The sequence below is a fragment of the Pristis pectinata genome, chromosome 4 (genome assembly GCF_009764475.1).
Source record: "Pristis pectinata isolate sPriPec2 chromosome 4, sPriPec2.1.pri, whole genome shotgun sequence".
Classification (NCBI taxonomy): Eukaryota; Metazoa; Chordata; class Chondrichthyes; order Rhinopristiformes; family Pristidae; genus Pristis; species Pristis pectinata.
In genome coordinates, this window is record NC_067408.1 from 105,534,542 (window position 1) to 105,554,705 (window position 20,164).

At 36.9% G+C, this 20,164-nt stretch overlaps 1 protein-coding gene across 5 annotated transcripts in view; it reads left to right on the forward strand.

Annotated features, from left to right (window-relative positions):
* Window positions 1-20,164, forward strand: part of dyrk1aa (dual-specificity tyrosine-(Y)-phosphorylation regulated kinase 1A, a) — a 116,143-nt gene that overhangs the window by 22,978 nt on the left and 73,001 nt on the right. For all 5 annotated transcript variants that reach the window (XM_052014233.1, XM_052014236.1, XM_052014238.1 and 2 more), the window contains exon 2: window positions 4,203-4,276. In XM_052014233.1, the coding sequence (XP_051870193.1) occupies window positions 4,267-4,276 (10 nt within the window). In that variant the 5' untranslated portion in view covers window positions 4,203-4,266. The remainder of the gene's footprint in view (window positions 1-4,202; window positions 4,277-20,164) is intronic.

Here is a 20,164-nt window from a genome sequence, read left to right on the forward strand (position 1 = left end):
TGCTATTTGGTATCCAGATTTACTGAGTAAAAGTATGGTAAGCAGAGCTGTTGGTAAATATTGATATGTAGAGAATGCTTTAACTTGATTATTTAACATTTTGCAGAACACTAAAGTTTCAGTATAAACTGCTGGCTGCAGATGGATGAAAATCTAAACTAGGAAAATTAAATCCACATGTTGAATCCACACACTATCAAGATGAAAGCAAACAATATGATTAAAAATTATAACTAAGATGCGAGTTCCATCTGATGGGAGGCAATTATGATTGCAATCCCAAACACATGGTTTTCCCAGTTCCAAGTGGTGCATGCTTTTTAAAGGAGAGATAGAAGAGATATCCCTGTGGGAGGAATAGCTTTTGATCCGAAGCAAAAATAGAGTTGGGCTGTATTGAATCAATATCTTTGAAGAAGATTCAAAGCAAAATAGTTCAATACAAATTAATAAGTAGGTGGAAGACTTAATCGGGATAGTTTCTGCTGAATTCTCCATAAGCAGGTTAAAAGAAAATTATTGTAGGTTTCCAGAGGTGACGCTCAAACCATGCCTAACTTGCCTTTTAATTGGCTAAAAATCGCAACCAGGTTGCAGTTACCAGACCACCAGTGAACAATGTCAGAAGCCAACTGTTAGTATCTGAGTATATGTAATCATGAGCAACTTCACTTAATTGAAAACTGTCCAAGCAAAAGAGAGATCATGTATTTCAGCAAGGGTGGTTAAGAAGCAGTTATGATAAAATGTATGTAATGGAGTAAATTATATTTTGAAATGACCAGGACAGCAACTACAGTGAAGTAGTAAGGAATCTCCTGAGGATGCTTGAAGTTTCCTGGCATGTCACCTCTTCCTCCATGTGGGACATGGGAATGTAAATTTGCAACTAAAGCTCCTGTCTACCAAGTTTTAAAACTTGTTCAGGGATACCATCTACTCTTGATGTTGTTCAGTTGAAGTATGTCTTTTTATGATTTGTTAATTTGAGGTAGCAGTAAGGCTAGGCTAAATTGTTTGCTGTGAGATGCAGTCTGCAATGTATATTGGTTCGGGCTAATCTGCGAAGTGCATAGAATTACCTTTGCTGGGCCCTTAAGGCATACAACATTGATTTTCAAGCAGCAGTGATTACTTTTGTTTTGGGGTCTGGCTAATGGAGATAACAGAGCAGATTAGGCAGTAGTCAGTCCTACATTCATTGGAACTATAATGGATTCATGATCTGAACGTTCTTTTGATCTACCTCTCTCCACTGTGATGCAAGGTGAAGGATCCATTTCCTGGATCAGTATGTTGCAATGAGGTCTCATACTTTTCTCTGGCAAAATAGAATGTTAATGATGCTAAGACCAAGAATTTGCCAATGTTTGGATTCAGTTGGAATTATCTTTCCCTACTCCCTCCTTGACAAATGCATTGGGTAGCCAACTGAACATTTATCCAAGATGATTTGTAACTCTTCCTCAGAATCCACTAATATATTTTCTTCAGTGGGTGGTAGGGAATCTTATGGTTTCCCGCAGGTGATTTTTTTTTTCCTCTCTTGTATGTAGCTACCTTTGCGGTGTGTTTTTTTTCCGCTATCAGTTCCCCAAAAAGTGGGAATGATCTTTTATGGTTTACCTTTGAAATCCTGCGTAATGTGCTAACGCTGCTCTTGTGTTTTTTTTTAAGTTAGTCTGTTTCATTGAGGGGGGGCAACAAGCGAGTTAGTCTTCATTGAATAATTTTAAGTTGTTTCAATTGAGGTACCATTCTAGACAATCTTAACTCTTCCATTGTTTTAATATATTTCCTATATTTAAGCATTGGTTAAGTTGTGGCTAAACCACATCATGTACAAATTCAACATAGCTTCTTTCTTTATGTGCAAACCTTTTTTATAAGGTAATGTTTGCCATTCTTGACAATTAATATACCTGTGTCCTATTTTTATTCTGTTAGCAATGATACTATTTCAACTGTTTTTCCACACCTGTTACTGAAATGATCTACTACCTATCTGTTTATTCTGTTAACATCTATCTAACCCATGTGGACTTCGTCAGAGTTTGCCTTCTTTCAAATTGGATATTCTCACTAAACATTGATATTCATTTGTCAAGTAGGTTATAATGAATAGAGGTACAAGATGATGACTCACCCCAACCCTCAAGCCCAATTATAGATGGGCAATATATGCTGAGTTTGCCACCAATGTCCAGATCCTGGAAAATGTATAAATTAAAAAGAGTTCTAGTTTGGAATTAATCCAGCAAACTAGAGGCTTAAAAGGTTTGTTTATGGGGATAGTACCTCAAACTTGGCTGTCATTCCTTCGAGTTGAAGAGATGATAAATATTATAGTATTTAGAGTAATAAAGGAATTCCTTCGAGGGCACGGGGAAAAAATTCTCTAGTGGGAAATAGGAGCAATGGCATTTAGGAGTGAAGTCAGGATGTGTTTTATTTGTACGCTACCAAGTTGATGTTTGGAATCCTTTCCCCTGCATGTGAATGAAGATCCATTGATATTTTCAAGACATTGTTGGAGAAAGTTATGAGGGACATTGGAATTGAGCAATTTGCCAGGGCTTATTCAATAGCACCTTGCAAACTATGATCTCCACTAGCTTTGAAGAAAAAGGGAAGCAGGATGAGAGTGATGCTGATATTCAAGTTGCACGCGAAGGTAATAGTTTGCTCTTTCTTCAAAATTCTGGAATGCTACATTAAAGCACCATGGGACTGCAATAGTTCAAGAAACCAGCTCATCATCATCTCCGGCAAGAATGGGATTCTAAAATAAATGCTAGTTTTGTCTGTCATATCCTCATTCAATGAATGAATTAAAGAGAGCAGTTACAGATCAGTCATGAGCTACTAAAATACAAAAGAGCTTGAAGCAGATGCATCACTCCTGATTTTACTTTATAGCATGTTATTTTAAAACTGATATTAGCGGCCCAATATACTGGGCTCTTCATCGTTGACACTAATATTCAAGCACATTTAATAAAAACAAATATTTCAAACAGCGACCAAATACTGAAATGAGAAGGAAATGGAGGACTGAACGGAATTGGGTGACTCTACCAAATTGCATGGTATTTTTGAGTTCTTTTGTTGTTATGAGATTTATTCCCTCTTGCATAAGGTGCAGTTTTGGGGAAAGAAAATAATTTGAATGTTGATTCTGCTGTGCTTTTACTGAGAGTTAAAGAAAACTTGGGAGTTGTTTAGGATAGTAATTGGCCTGTATACCATCTTAAGAGTAGCTTTTATTTTTCTCTTGCCTGCAGAGTTTCATTTTTTTTTAATATAATGTTGCACAATGCATGAAAGCAACATTAAACTGCGTTGATAGCGTAACCAGCTTCAAATCGCATGTCTGCCAATGATGTTGTAACTTACTCTGCTGGGTTGATGAAACTAACTTGTTCTTGTACAACATCAGGTGCAGTTAGCAAAATGGAAGATTTGGCTGCATTCAGCTAAACTTTTCACAAATGTTTGACTTTTCTTTTAGTTGCTTACTGGCAAATAATATGCATTTTCTTAAACTAACATAAAAGAAACAAACTGAAATTTTACAGAAGTATGTCTTAATGCCCTTCGGTGGAAAGGGAATTTAATAGACAGAGTGAAAGTAAGATGCCCATACTTCTATGCTTTTACTTTACCAGTTGGTTGAATTAACTGGCCGTGGATCTAGCAGGTTGATGGATTCAATTATGTGTTGTTGGAAGTAGGAATAACATTTGCTATTGCTGTTTGAATCCTGAAAGTTTCAAAAAAAAAATTCAAATCTACATAAGTGTGACAGAAAATAACCCCAAAGTTGTGTACTCATGATTATAAGATGTTCTTGAATTAAGGTCTACACATGTTGCTGAACATGCAGATGTGCCAAATAATTTCATTAGTAGTATTGTTTCAGAGCAGATCTGCTAATTGGAATATTATTTGCAGGTATTGTTATCAGTTAGTGACTTCGTGTTAGTGACAAACATTGACCTGAGATAGATTTTTTTTAACATTATTGACATGCATTTCTTTTCCTAAAGCATAAGAGTTTGATGAAGGTTTACAAAATTATAGTTCACTATGAAGTTGTCTTTTTTAGTATCAATATGATATTGGGATGATGATATTGTCTGATTCTGATGCCCATACTTTCTACACTATCCACTTAAAATTATTCATTTTTCTTATCGTAGAACACTCTGGTTTGGCTGCTGGATCCTCCACAGAGAATGATATGAGACGTGACAGAAGAAGACAATGCACACAGGTACTTAATGTCAAGTTTTATAATGTTGGATGCTTGGCATCAACAACCAAATTTCTTGTTCTTGTTTGGCTTGTGTAGCTTTTTGACACATCAGATAAACTTTAGGCTGGTCAAAAAATCAAAATTGACTATGCCTTTTTGTTTTGTTATACATTTTACAGAATGAAAAGTTTTGCAAAGAGTGCAGATCAGGCTTGTTAAAATGATGCCATGATCATGAGACTTGAGTTATGTGGCAAGAAGCTGGGATTCGTATCCTTAGAATGGAGAAGATTAAAGTGAGATGATTACAGTTGTTCAATTAATTGGGGTTTATGATGGTTTTGATTGAATAAACAGTAAGAAACTATTTCTAGTGATTAAAGTTACAGCTAGAGGTGAAAGATTTAAGATAATTGAGAAGAGGAGGGGGTGAAAGATTACTTTTTCTTTGCAGCAAATTATGATGTAGAACAAAATAGAGAAGATAATTTGGTAAGGAAAATGGGAACTGAGCTGACAAATGTGGTTAAAAAGAGCTGGCACTTAGAATAATTCATCCTTGCATCTGATTGCTTCTGAGCAAATGAGTGATACACTTTCCTTGCTATATTTACTATATTGTTCCACACCAAAATCACAATAAAATGGATCATACCAAAGCTTTGTTGGAATAATGTTCCTCTTAAATAAATCTGTCAACGTCTTGTGACAGTTGAGGAAATTGACTGGTATGATTTGCAATGATGAATGAAATTAAAGCTGCATCTCAACTTCATAATCAAGTAACTGCTGGATGTAATCAGGAATGGAACATTGACATATTGTCTGCACTTGTGTGTTAACATAAAAGTGCAACATTGTTGTGACTTCTGCTGATCCAGTAGTGCAAGTCTAATCCCAAAAGCATTTCTGTTGGGGGACTAGAGCACCAAGAGACTAGATAATTGTTCTGATGTGCCTCATCTAACAGAAGTTATTGATCCTGCCAGAAATTTAATGGTATCACCATTGGAAAGCTAGGCCGTTTGAAGGAATCAGCTGCTTTAAGGGCAATGCAGGAGTAATTGTATAAAACTGTCCCCACTAGGAGAAGGACATGATCCATTCTCGTTCGTTGGAAAATTGAAGCTGCTGGAAAATCATACTAGCTACAAAAGACGTTTAAAAAAAATATTAGTGGTTTGTTATTTTTCATGTTTAATGTTTTGGTGTGCATGTATGCACACCAAAACATTTGGAGGTTATGGTGTATTGATTGCAAAAGGGGTCCAATCTTAAAGGGATAAAGAAAAGTATATCATTATTTTACTTGTTGGCAAAGAATCTCACAATGTTTTACTGCCAATTTTTTTAGTTCAAAATAAATTGAAAGGAAATTGTTAATTTCAAGTTGACAAATCTAGGTTTCTATTAACTTAAAAAAAAATTATGAAAACACATGTAACATTTGTGTTATTTTAAATGCAGCAATTTTGACTCAAAAACAAAACACATTGAAAAATGGTTTTACTATACGCTTTTTCTCCCAGCATTTTATTTATATGGGTCTGCGAAAGGAAATGCAGCATCTTTTTGCTGTAATATAATGGGATTTATTTATATTTCCATGTAACATACTCTTAAAGCAGTTTTGCTCCTAGTGTTATTGAGACTACTTTTTATTTTGGAGAGTTGTACTTAAAGCATCAAAAGTTAAGTGTGCTTTGGAAAAAAAAATTTCAAATTAGCAAGATATGGATATCCATTAAATTGCCTTGAATGTTTCTGGTTCGATATTCTTATGTTCCAAGTATAATTTGATTCTTTTAGTTGCAGTCTCCAAGCTGGATAGGCTGCACATGTATTGCAATGGTTAAATGTTCATGCCTGACTTTTGTTCTTTGGATGCAGATAACATTGACATTTTATTGTCCATATTTAGTTGATACTGAGAGCGGTGCTGCTGATGTGTCTCAAAACTGATAAATAGTAAGTTCTTGAAAATGACCTATCACCAGTAAATCAATAGTGATATATGTCCATATGAGGTGGTGCACAATTTGGAGAGAAATGCAGAATTTGCAGTGTTCAGGTAACTAATATTGGTAGCAGAGGCTGCGAAAGAGGGAGTCATTGTTAATTCTGGTGATCTCTTGATAACCAATTGATAGCACAGAATGGATTTGGTGTGGTACAAATTTTACATCCCACTCAATTGATAGTCCAGAATGTTATCCTGGTTCCCATGGACAACTTCATTATTGGAGTAGTTATGAATGGCAGTTGCATTCTGGAAAAATAGCAGTCTTCATCAGAAATATTTATTCTCGGTGGGCCCAGAAAATTTGCAACTATTTGATGAGGAAAGCAATGTGAACTGTTTTGAAACTTATGCATGTTAGAAAATATCCGGTAGAAAAGTGTGAATTAATTTCATAAATGAAGAAAAATAGAGCGATTGTTTTTCCTTTTTTTTTCCCTCTTCTGCTGTAGTGATCATATGACATACCAAGTTTACATATTTTGTAATAAATTTGTTTTTGTGACACCTGGATTGTAGCTACTCTTTGTTTAAATTTCCTCCACAGAGTAATTTAATTATTAATAAATTCATTGAGAGCCAGTCAATCAATATGTGCCACTTAATATCATTGGCAATATTTTTGAATGTGAGTCAGTATTTAACCAGTTGTGCATTTTTCCCCAGTATATGACATCAAAACATTTGTGTAGTGAAGCCACCTGAAATTATGAATAATGAAGTAAATTGAGATTAACAGAATCAGTTGCAGCATGTTCTGCTTAATAGATGAACACATTTTTAAATGCATGTTTTATTAATATTTCCCATATTTAAATGGAAAGTGGGAATACAGAATCCTCACACAAAACTACAAAGATGTCATCAATAGAAATTGTTTGCATATAAAGAATTGTCACTGGAGATTTGCTGATTCTGACCCAGAATTGATGGAGGAGCATTGATATTTCTTAAGTCAGGATAGGCTGGAACTTGTAGGTAATGGTGTTCTCATGTACTACCTGTACCTCATCCTTTCGAGTGCTTGGAGGTTATGTATTTGGCCAGTGATGTTAGAAGGTACCTTGGTGGGTTACTTCAGTGCACCTTGTGGATGATCCTTGTTGCAGTTATGTTGCTGTCACTCAAGCAGACTACATTATTGTTATTGCAGCTCTACTTGTGGAGTCTCATACACATGGTGGAATAGATTTGTGGAATCAGGAAGTGAATTGGTTGTTAGAGAATGCCCTGGCTCCATTCCAAATGTAACCACTTGGCATATGGTTGGCCCACTTCAGGCTCTAGTTAGTGCTGACAACCTCCTCCGTCCCCACTTACCTCACAAACAAATATTTTGGGGTACTGATAGCAGAATATATGGCATTGGTAATTTTACTCAGTTTGCTAGTTAAGTGTTCTCTTCATTTAGAGGTAGCTGACACCAACGGTTTTGTGTATGAATCTTAATTCCCATTTATCAGGCCGAGCCTGGCCTAGTCTTGCTACGCATGAGAGTGAATTGCTTCATTATCTGAGGAATAGTGATTGGAACTGAACATTGGGCAATCATCAGTGAACAGCTCCACTTCCAACCCTGAAGGTCATTGTAAATGCAACAAATCATTTTTGAAGTTTATTCAATGTACAGAGGCTAATGTGTTGGTTAGTAAACACACAACACAATGTAAAATCATTAATTAGAATAAGTAGCCAAATAATTTGGTGGCTCAAGTGCTGATCAGCCAAGCCTAAAAATTGTATTCTTCAAATCAAAATTGTTCTTTTTTATTTGAATCGGGACACAATGTCTTGGTATAATATTTCATGCTAAAGGTGGGCACCAATAAATTTCACAAGCCTTTCTTGATCCTTGCATCTCCACTGCGATGTAACTTGAAAAGCCTCACAAGAGGTTACAAATAAGCACCTTGTAAAAGACCAATATAGTTGATTCTGACTTTGACCTCCCACATGGCTGCAGTCATTTCTGAATTGCATCCACAAAAACGATGATGGGTATGGACAATTGAAGTACAAATGGAAATTAAGAATTTCTCCAATATGTGTCTGATGATCAGGAACATACCCTGGAAAACATAATCACCCAGTGTGTAATTCAAATATGAAGGAAGGATCACAGACTGTTAGGCCAGATGCAGTTACCTGCTTTCAACATCTAAGTATTAAATTATTCTTTTCTTCACAGTTACAATATATAGCCAAATTGGAAAGTGAATTCTTGATTGTGCTATGTGCTCAAGTACTGAAGCATGGCATGAATCTACAACATCTGACTTGCGAAAGCTACCAACTTAACCAGTTTTTTGCACTTTGTTACTTCTATTCATTATCTGAGTTTTCAGTTCTTGCTAGATGGACTGTGACCTTAGTAAAGAAAAATAATTTCTAATAGACTTGTATAGTTTTCTTTATTAAAACAAGTGGTATTGAGTGATCAGGGCAAGTTGGAATGAGGTTAGGGGAGTGAAAGATGGTGACTATTAGTATTCACATGATGAATTTTGATTTTGGTTTAATGGAGTTTGCTCTTCTGTAACCAAGCGTATTTCTGTCTCCATCCAGGTCATTTGGAATGACAGACAAGATAGTAATTCTATTGCCGCATTATATTGAGTGTATTGGCCGCCAACATGCAGGAATGTGATTGCAGTTTTGTTATTTTCCATGTTTTTGTTAGCTGATGAGAGTAGTACTGTCAAGAGCTTTAGTGAAGGCATGCTACTGCTAATTAAAGTTTATAATTGTCAAAAGATGTTGAAACATCTAACACCTGATGTAAGTTGGTTGCCTGGAAAGCTTCAGAATATGATACAACTGATAATAGCAGTTCAGCTTCTCCAAAAGCATTTTACATTTGAGACTCTGCACTAACACTTGCAGTTTGTTGTCATTACAAAGGATCTTATTGGATAATTTTGTTGTTTAGATTCTTCTGGATCAATGAGTACTATTTGTTTGACATCTGGAAATGTTTTATTTATTATGTATTTTTTCCTTGGAGGGAGAACAAAGTAACGGTTGAAATAAATGTTGAAGTACATAAGATGAAATTGTCAGCATGATGTTGCCTTGAATCTCAACATGTATAACCCTAGCCAGGGAAAGGTATATGGATGCTGTTCAACCTCTGTTTGTTTATTTTTGTATGTATCCTGATTTCACTGTCTCAATGATGAATATAAACTGTTAGCTGGCAGTTTGTAATCTGTAATATATGGCATTCAGAATAATCTGTGTATCTGTCTTATTCTATGAAAATTGTAAACATTTGCTTTTGTATTCTTTTGCTGGTTCCATACTGCTATTTTAAGGGTTAAAAGCAACTTGGAATTATGACAAAGCATAATTTTCATTGCTTGTTTACTACTTGTTTTCCTATTGGGCAACAGCAGGCAGTCGTACCCCAGCAACAGAAGTATGTTATTAACATGTCTTGCTGTGATTTGATCAGCAAGTTTGAACGACAGCCAATCATCTGGTGCTGTTGCTTTGGTAGGCTATGCTAATTAGATGCTGTTGCTGGGATCAGAGTGGTTACTTTGTGCAGTTCTGCTGTATTGTGTTGCCTGGCAGAGAGACATTGATAAATGAGTAGTTAATGATCTGCAGCACTCCTGCTTACTGCAGGCAGGCGGAGATTTCAAAGTAGGATAGGGAAAATCTAACTGCAGGGTAAATGTTTTCAGAAGCGCTGTTTATAGATTATGACTGAGCTTCCCAATAGCAATATTGGAAGTTAAAGCACTTTTTATTGCTGTAGAACTGCCTTTTTCTAATATAAAGATAAATATAATAGATATGTATTATATTGAGCAGATCTGTCTTTCATTTCAAGCAAAAAACATTTTGCAGGGTAATAGCTGTGATTAAAATATCTCCCAACCCACCTTGCCCTTAAGGATTTTTAAATTATGATATCTTAAGATTTATTAACTTCAGTACCAACTCTGTTAACTGCTAGTCTTTGATTACTTTATTAATAGTACATTCTGAGTTGGGAGGCTTCATTTATGCTACTTAAGTTAGACTACATGTGTGTTTCTGTGCATTTCTGAGTAAAGAGAGTGAAGTTGCATTAATGTAGCAATTTTAACAATTCATGTCCAAAGCAGTTTTGCAGCCAGAAAAATCCTTTTGAATTGCAGTTCTCCTTAAAGGGACAGTAAGTTTGGAAAGCTGCCAAATGTATTCCTAGAATGTCCAAGGCCTTGGCTTTTTTAGGAAAATTCCTACCAAAGCTTAACATTGAGGTTCAACATTAAGCTTTGTGATGCTCAAGAAGTTGGTTAATTCCATTGAAGAATGAATACCTACTGTGGAAGGGATATTTGTGGTGAAGTTTTGAAAGCAGATAAAATTGTACATTGGTGGCAGCTGAATTTCAGTGCAGGCTACTCCATGGAAGAAAAAACATTCATGTTTACTCAAAAGCACCAAATTAGTTATATTTACAAGAGAAGACTTAATATTAATGGTCTTGGCAGTTAGTTTCTTGGAAAGTGATTAAGTACAGTATAAAGAAAGAAAAATAAGTTGAGGCCTGCATCTAAATGCAATTTATTTTGAAAAGAAATGAAGCTATTCCCTTGATCTGAGCAAATATTCAAAAATGTAGGGAAGTACAAATTGGATCCTAGAAATGAACATATTTTGTATTCAGCCAGTGGAGGGCAATAATAACAGATGAGGATGGAATTCACTAGTTTTGAATTGGTAGTTGACTTTTTCCTCTGTGTGTCCTTTTCTCTGTTCAGTATTGTTCCATTTGAGCACCTCCAACCTATTATATGTGCCAATCTTCAGTTAATCAGCTACTTGTGCTATCACACTTAATTTAGCTTGTGTCACAGCTGTTAATTGTAATTGACCTATCTATCTACTGGATACATTTCCCTTTTAAACACGCTATAACCTATGAAATGCAGGTAACACTAAGCACACTATAAATAGCCATTTCCTCTACAAAAGTTAGAGGGGTATTCTGAACCTCAGCAATACTGCAGTAAGATCCATCTTGTATATTGTGTCCTATTTTCCTTATGATAAAGCTTTCAAACAGAGGGCATTATTAAGGGGAGTTTCAAGGCTGAATTTCCAATGTTAGTTCGGATTTGAGTCAAGATGTGAGATTTGTGCATTTAGTTCTTAAAGGATCTAACCTCGAGGAAACTTAGATATAAGTACAGAACTGGTAAGTGTATGTGCAATTTCAAGATGAGCTTCTGGTGGGACATGAGATAAAAATTTCAAATTGTGAATGGGTATGTCATAATTGAAGTCACAAACTTGTTTTCCACGCAGTCTGGGATCAACATTTAAAATGGACTTCCAGGTTGTGTAGAGCTGGCAAAAACCTTGCAAAAATTTAAATGATAAAGTTGGATGCACTTCAGCAATTTGTTCTGAAATTGTTGATGTAGATGATTTTCTTCATCATTGTACGTCTTTTGCCAGAGGCCTGTCACAACAGGGAAAATGGGATGTGATGAAAGTAAAATTGGTGATTTGTTTTTTAATTCTGCAATGGTTTTTGCTTCCATAAAGCATTATTTTTGATTTTAAACTACTGAAAAAGTAACTTGTGTGTGGTGTCCACTTCTGATGCCTGCAGTGAATTCTTCAGTGAGCTATTTTTAAGAAAGGTTTTTATTTTGTTTTTTGTATCGTTTTAGTTTTGCAAAATACACAGTAGTAGGTCTATCTCAACTTGTCATGGAACTGATGCATTATGTGTGTTAGTAGAATAGATGGAAACATTCGCAGCTTATTGCAAAATAAGCCCTTTGTGGGCAGCTGATTCATGACTTTTGATTTACAAGGTTTGAGTTATGTACTCTAATATGAACTGTTATTAATAAAAAAAATTAAATTTGGGACTTATCCATAATTTTTCTGTGGAAGCTGCTGTGTTTCTATTCTCAGTACCGACCGTGTACTATATATGGAAGCCAGTTTTAAATTTTGAATTGCTGTTAGATGGCCTTGACGAGAGAGTGAAAACACCATTGTGCTTTGTGAATAGAATCCAAGTTATCTGAGTCTTCATCCCTAACTAAATTGTTCTCTCATGGGGCAGACAACTGGACAGCATTGTCAACAGATGACATCACCCCATTGACAGGATCAATCACACGTAGCTCTGAAAGGGAGTGTTGTTGCTCTTAGCATAGCTGTAGAAGTGAAGCCCAGTTTAGTGCTGTTTTTGAATTAACTGAACCATATTGGTATATGTTGAGGTTCACATTGCTGTTTCAATTTCAGTGGAGAAGATAATCACTTGTCACCATCCCAGATAATGAAATGCACGTGTCAGGGTTTTTGGGTGGATGACAGTTCTTACTGAAATTCTTAACAGTGAAATCAGGCTTATTCAATTAAATAATAGAACCCTAAAGTTGTGAAGAAAATTATTCTGAAGATTTGAAGTATTTTGCCTTCTAAAAGGAGTGGCATACTTTAAAACTTCTTTTAATCCAGCAAGCTTGACTTTGATGACAGACCAACAGATTTTCTGGAATATAGATGTTATTCTATTAATGCTCCATCAGATTTAATTAACTTTAAACTTATTCTGGGTAACATTTAAAGTGACTGTGGGTAGCATGGAACTGTTAAGTTTAAAGGGAACACAGCCAACAAAACCAGATGAATTTCAAGAAAGCACAGAAACTGGGGTCCACTGAGTGGAGGGGAGAGTGGGAACTGGGGGTGGAGCGCAGCAAGCATCACCTGAGAAATCATAGGTAATCAATGGTGCCTTTTTAAAATACAATAGTTTGGGCAGCTGCACCTGTCTGTTTGCCTCATTCTTTGTTTACATCAGCGCCTGGCACCAAACCATTAAGATTTCTGAATAGTTGGATATTGGAGCTTTACTGTATTTTGTCTCTTGTTGACTGAGTTTCAATTTATTGATTAATTAGTAGTGTCACGATATAAGAATGCTTCTTTATTTTTAGCCCAAGCCACCAAACAGATGTTCAAATTCTCTCCAGTTTGATCCACTTGTAAGAATAATTTTGTTGGAGCTGCTCAGTGTTTGACAATTACATGAATCTCTTATTGTCATTAAAATTATGTGCACTGCATATTCCAGTAGTTCCTTGAAGGGAATTTGCAAATTTCCACCTTCAGCTGAATAATTTGGGGGAAAAATACTGTTAGAAAGAATTCTTTTTACTTGTGAGATATAATTGATTCAAAATCAAGGTTTAAACAAAGGTCATCTGGTTTGCATCAGGTCAATATTTCATGTAATCTACTATTGCTTATTCATATTACTGAATAATTGGCACCATTTGGGGTGGAGGGTGGGGAAGGAAGAAAGACTAGACTAGAGATCAAGACAAACTATATTCATTGTTGATAATTACTTAACAATCTTTTCCCCTAAAGCAGTGATATACGGACAGTTTTATTTAGTATACTGTATTCCTTGCTAACTCTGTTCTCCTACTGGGAAGGCCAAAAACAGATTTGGTCATTGCTTTGTGGAACATTTTCAATCCGTGTTAAAGTGTGACCGAAAGCTTTTGTTAAGCAGCCCCTTGGGATCAACATTGGCTTAATTGCAGTCCAGCTTTGTCAATTCTGAGGTGGCTGACAAGGCCACTGCATAGTCTTCTACAGACGGGGCAGGTGGTGTCTAATGGGGCAGGTGGATGGATATTATGTGAGGTGGTGCAAGTCATCCAACTCTTGCATGAGTCCTCTGTGTGTTCCTGATCATGGCCTCAGTTCTCAATACTGTGTCAAATGTTCTTCCTCCACTTTGGAAATGGGTCAGACATTCCCAGGAGTGAGTGGGGATGTTGCATTTCCTCAAGGAGGTTTTGAGAACACCTTTCAATCTTTTTCTCTATCCATTTGGTAGTCTCTTCTCATGAGACCTTGGAATAGAATTGAGATGTGTTTGGCATGCAATTGATGTCGGCGAGGCCACTGACGTAGACTGAAAATAGTTCTGTTGTAGACCAAAAAAAAACAGCAAATGCTGGAAACTGGTCTGATGAAGGGTCTAAGACTTGAAAACCCATTAACATTTTTTTCTTTCCACAGATGCTGTCTGATCTGTTGAGTTTCAGCCTTTCCCATTTTTATTTCTATCGTAGACTCATTGGTTAATATCACAGCTTGCATGGCATCATGGAGCATGTGTAAGATGGAGAGGAATTTTTGTGGGCTGCTGACTTTGAGGAGGGTGTTCCACAGTCCCTCCTGGTTGAGTCAAAGGCTTTGGTGACATCAAAAAAGATCATGGCTGGTGCTGCTTCCTGCATTTTTCTTGGAACTATCATGTGATATACTGTGCTTCTGGATGGATTGAATCCACTCTGCGATTTGAGAAGTAGCTCTTCAGCCATTGGGAGGCATTGATGAGGACCTTGCTGATGAGTAACCCTCTGGTGGACAGCAGGAGACCCCTCTGTAGTTACCACAATTGGACTTGTTGGTTTTCTTGAAGATAGTCATACTTACAACATCTGAGGTCCCCTAGAACATGCTCTCTCCCTAAATGTGGGCAATGAGGCTATGGATTTGTGACTGAAGTTCTTCACTGCTGAGTTTTAGGATTTTGGCGGGATTACCATCTACTCCTGAAGCCTTGCTTTTTTTTCCATTGTGATAGGTTTGTGGCATGGGATCAAGTATGCTCACATCAAGGACAGTGGCAGTTAAGGACACCCTCAAAATGTTCCTTCTAGCAGGCATTGACTCTGTTTTACTGAGTTCATCCCAGACTTGGGGGTGGAATCTGGGTGTTTGAGCTGAAGAACCTGTGTGTATGTCAGCAAGTTGTCAAGTCTCCTGTGCTCTCTCCATCCACTATCTGTTCCTTTTGGTCCCAGTTTTTTTGGCCTTCAGTGCCTGTAAAGCTGTTCTATTTTCTCTTGAGCTTCTAGTCGCATATCAACTGTGTTCCCTGTCGTATTCTTTCTAACCTCTGGATTCTTGGCATCCTAACGTGCTTGAATGAATCTCAATGTAAGCTTCTGTAATAGCTTTTCAGCTTCAGACAAGGCACATTTCAGTTTTCCTGGAAAATTTTGAGCTGAACAATTCCAAATCATTTCAGGCATTTTCAGGTCATTCTTTCCTTATTTCTTGGTAATTTCGGAGAGATTCTGCATTTACATCTTCTCTAAACTTATCACTGGTGCTATTACCTGTTTTATCAATTAAACTCTTCTGTCTTTCATTCAGTCACAGATTTTTCTTTTTCCTTACCATTTTACCTTTTTATGTATCTTCACAGTTATTTATCTCTATTACTTTATCACATGAAAGGTTATTGACCTGAAATGTTAATGGTTTCTCTGTCAACAGCTGTTGTCTGACCTACTGATTGTTCCCAATATTTTCTCTCTCTTTATTAGCTTCAGATCTAAATCTGTATGTTTCCCAAATCCACATAGAACCAATGTCCTAAATATGTCTGCCCTTGCAGTCTCTTGGCCTCCCACAGCTGTTCTGTCTAGGCTTAAAGTGTGATGTCTTGGCTTAGGTTTTGCATTGAATGATTGGAACTGGCTAGATTTATTAAAACTAGCTGATTGCTTTCTTTCCCACTCAGCATTGCAACCAGCTATCTTCATACAAGTGAAGGAAATCAAATGATACTCTCATAAGATGAAACAATTTTGAAAATACTAAAGGGTAAATGACTAGCTGGTTAGTATGGGAAAAGTAGTAAAAGGAAACAGAGGACAACAGAAAATGATTGGGAAGGTATTTGCTACTCAGCAAGGGTGTTTTGTTTTTAAAGTTGGTTTGTCTTTAAAAGAAGAAATTTCATTTCTTTAAAATATGGGATATTTCTTAATCTGGTATTTTTAGCTGATGTCGTTGCAAAGTAGGTCTCCAACCTACATAAAACCAAGATTTGGATTAGAATTTCTTAAATGTTTTAAGTTCCATTTTATATAAAAAAAATTCTTTGTTGAAGAAAAGCTGGAACTGTCAAGGCCATTCTCTATTTAACCCTTTTATCTGAATAATCTCATCTCAGGCAGTTCATAGAATAGATGGTTTTTCCTCTAGCTTAGAACCTCCCCAAACTTCGGGTTGAATCAAATTATTGGCTTATCTTGCAGTACATGTATACATGCATAGCTTTCAACATAAAGTAACTACCTTTCAGACAGAGGTAGGCTGTGAAGTTGAATTTTGCATCATATGCACCTGAATTTGATAATTATCTTTCAGAAGTGTACACTAGATATTAAGCTTGAGCTTGTGTTAATGTGGGAGGAGGAAGTGGTGTTTAGAATCAAATTGAATCCAAAATGGCATGCCTGAAATGGAACCACCCTTAGCAGACTCAGTAATATATATGCATCAACAAGGCAAGACCAAAATAATCTTAGGTTATAGTTGATAATTGGCCCACTGGTTATGTACAGCTATCATCTCTGTGGTCACTGACCTAAATTGGCTTCCATTAAAACTCTGATATTTTTAAAACATTTTTTTCAAATTCCTCCATAACCTTGCCCTCCCTAATTCTACATTCTTTCCTAGCCTTTTAAAATTACTGTACCTCCAGATTTGATTGTTTAAGGCTTGGTTTACTTGGGTCACAGTTGGTCTGGCCTTCATCTGGAAAGGGCCTTGGCTTTGGAATAACTCCCCAGATATCTGTATTTCTTCACCTTTCTTTCCTCTTTCAAGATGCTCTTTAAGACCTTTTCTCCTTGACCAAGCTATTGGTCATATTATGTTGTATATCATTATGATTCGGTGTCAAATTTTGTTTGATAATGGTCATGTGAAGCTGACTGGAATATTGTTCTATGGTGAAGGCATTGTTGCAGTAGTTCCATTTTTCGGTAGCACAGCAAACCAGTGCCTTAATGGCAGAGTTAGGACCTGATCAGGTAAATCATGACCAGAGGGAACCAATATTTTGCTGTTTAAATTGGATGAAATTAATTACATCTGGAGGGTTCCTAATCATTGAGATTTGATACACCATGAGCCTAACTGCTTGCATGCCAACTGTAACAATGTGCACTTCATATTGGGCTACCATTGTTAGTTTCCTAAAACATACTGATGTTTCTATGCTTCCAAATGAAGAAAAAAATTTCCAAACACTCCCTTGCCCTTGGGCTAAACACCAGTTATGAAGCTTTATTTCACATTTGATTGTGTTTTAAATCAGACATCAACTTCCCACTGGCAGGTGAGGTTTTCTTGGGCAGTTTTCTGCCCCTTGAATGAAAGGGTTAATGTATGAGGAGTGTTTGATGTTTCTGGGCCTGTACTCAATGGAGTTCAGAAGGATGAGGGGGAATCTCATTGAAACCTACCAAATACTGAAAGGCCTGGATAGAGTGGATGTGGAGAGGATGTTTCCATCAGTAGGAGAGTCTAGAATCTGAGGGCACAGCCTCAGAGTCCCTTTAAAACTGAGATGAGGAGGAATTTCTTCAGCCAGAGTGTGCTGAATCTGTGGAATTCATTGCCACAGAGGGCTGTGGAGGCCAAGTCATTGGGTGTATTTAAGGCAGAGATTGATAAGTTCTTGACTGGCAAGAGGGTTAAGGGTTACGGGGAGAAGGTAGAAAAATGGAGTTGAAAAGAAATCAGCCATGATTGAATGGCAGAGCCTACTTGATGGGCCGAATGGCCTAATTCTGCTCCTATATTTTATGGGCATTATATCAACCAAGGTCTGGATTTACATGTGAGTTAAGAGTGACAGGAGGCCATTGAGGTCCTTCAAGTCTTCTCTTCCATTTAATAACATCATGGTTGGTCTGATAGTAATCTTAATCATAGAGGAAAGCTATCCCACAATCATTAGATCAGGTTACAACTCAGGACTTGCCATATCCATTCATGCATGGTCATAAAGAAGCTCCATAATTCTCACCCATGGTGAAGCTCAGAACAGGATTGCAGAAGATGAAGCTGAAGCATTTGCTAACATCTTTGGCTATATTGCTCAGTGGATGAGAAACTCATCCATTTTGCCCCCTCCCGCCCCACCCAATGATTCTAATTATTGTAGAAGACAGACTTGTTAAGTCTAAATGTTAAATAATAACTGAACGCACTAGCATGCTGATTCAAAGGTTAGGGGTCCAATCATTTTTGGACTCCAGTGTTGAAGACTTGTAGTCTAGAAATGGTTGAGTCTTGGGCTAAGCTGTTCCATACATCCACAACATGGGTATCTACCCATTAAAATGGAAAATTGCCAGATATGCCTTGTTGATTTAAAAAGTGTGAAAATTCTACTGTTAAATTACTGCCCCAGCAGTCTCCTCAGTAATCAGCAGAGTGAAGGAGTTTTTTTGACAGTGCTGATGCTCAGTTTTATTCTCCCATGGCTACTCACCTCTTCGAAACAACTGTGGCATTTTGCTAGTCGTCATAATGGTTGATTTGGAGTTGATCTTTCATTTGCCCATTGCTAAGACCTTCTAAATAATCATGCTTATAGACTTGAGAGGTGCTGTTGAACAAACCTTGGGAATGACTACAACTTGTCATCTGTAAATCTTACATGCTGTAGACATGATGCACAGGTGGTGAAGGGAGTGAATGTTTGGGGTAGTAGATTATGAGCTGAGCTTTTCTGGGGGAGCCCAAACTGAAACTTTTCTTTTTATCCTTAATTTCATCAAGACTCTGGAGTATCATTCAAACTGCACCATTCTAAGTAAGCAGAAGGTGCTTCAACATAGTCCTGGCTTCAGCCTATAGATTGTGGGTAGGCTGTGGAAGTTGATGAATGAATGACTCATTACAGAATACCAAATTTTTGACCTCTTGTTCATATTAATGGACTATAAGAATTTCTGATGTGGTGACCACCCTGGTGGGCTATTTAACAAAGGTTGAAGTTTAAATGATGGTTAGACTTTGGAGATGGTTGTTAATCTGTTATTAAAAAAATAGGTTGCAATTAGCATTCATATCAGTCCAAATTTCAAAGTTGTCTAGGCCTTGTTGACCTCCATTGTGAGGGAGAGCAAATGGAACTAATTGCTATGTGAACATCCCCATTTCTCAACTTTTGAGGGAAGGTTTTAGGCAAAGAAGCTGAAAATGAACTCCTGCAGTGATGTTCTGGGCCTGAGTTGTAGCTGTGGTTGCCATCATCTTCTCTTATGTCATGATTAAAACTAGCCAGTGGGGAGTTTTCTTCTGGAATCCAATTTGCTTCAGTTTTCATAAGCCTGATTTAAAACTTGGTGTAAGCAGTAAATGGCAAGCATGCAGAATTTCCATTTTCCTTTCAGAGTGCTTTATGTGACTTTCAAAACAAGAGGTTACTGACCAATCCCATTTGTCTGTGGCGTGCAATGGTTAGTAGTGTGACAGTATTAGAAGCCCACAAGAGTAAAAGTGCAGGCAGAAATGGGTTATAGTTGTTAATTTTGAGAGATTTTGTTCCTAGAAATTTAATGAACAGTTTTCAGTGTTAAACCAAGCAGTTAACAGCCTTGGTAACAAAACCAATGAGATGTTGTGACTGACTAGGTCACTCTGTATTAAATCTATCTCACAAAAGATCGTGAAGTAGGCTTGCCTCATTCTTGTGCACGTGTGAATAAAGTGATCTAAATAAATGTCCTTTTTCAAAGGGGCAGAATTGAGGCCAGCCTTTATTATTGTCTAACAAGTGGTAGGGATCCTACATGCATATTCCTCTAAAATTGAATAATTTAGATTTCAAATGATCGAATGATTCACTCTGCAGCTTGCACAATTGGACATTTCATTTATACAGTATCTATTTGGTTCTACTTTCAGAGACCAAAAGTTGATGTATGAATTGTTTAATAACTGAAATTAATGATCGAATGATTCACTCTGCAGCTTGCACAATTGGACATTTCATTTATACAGTATCTATTTGGTTCTACTTT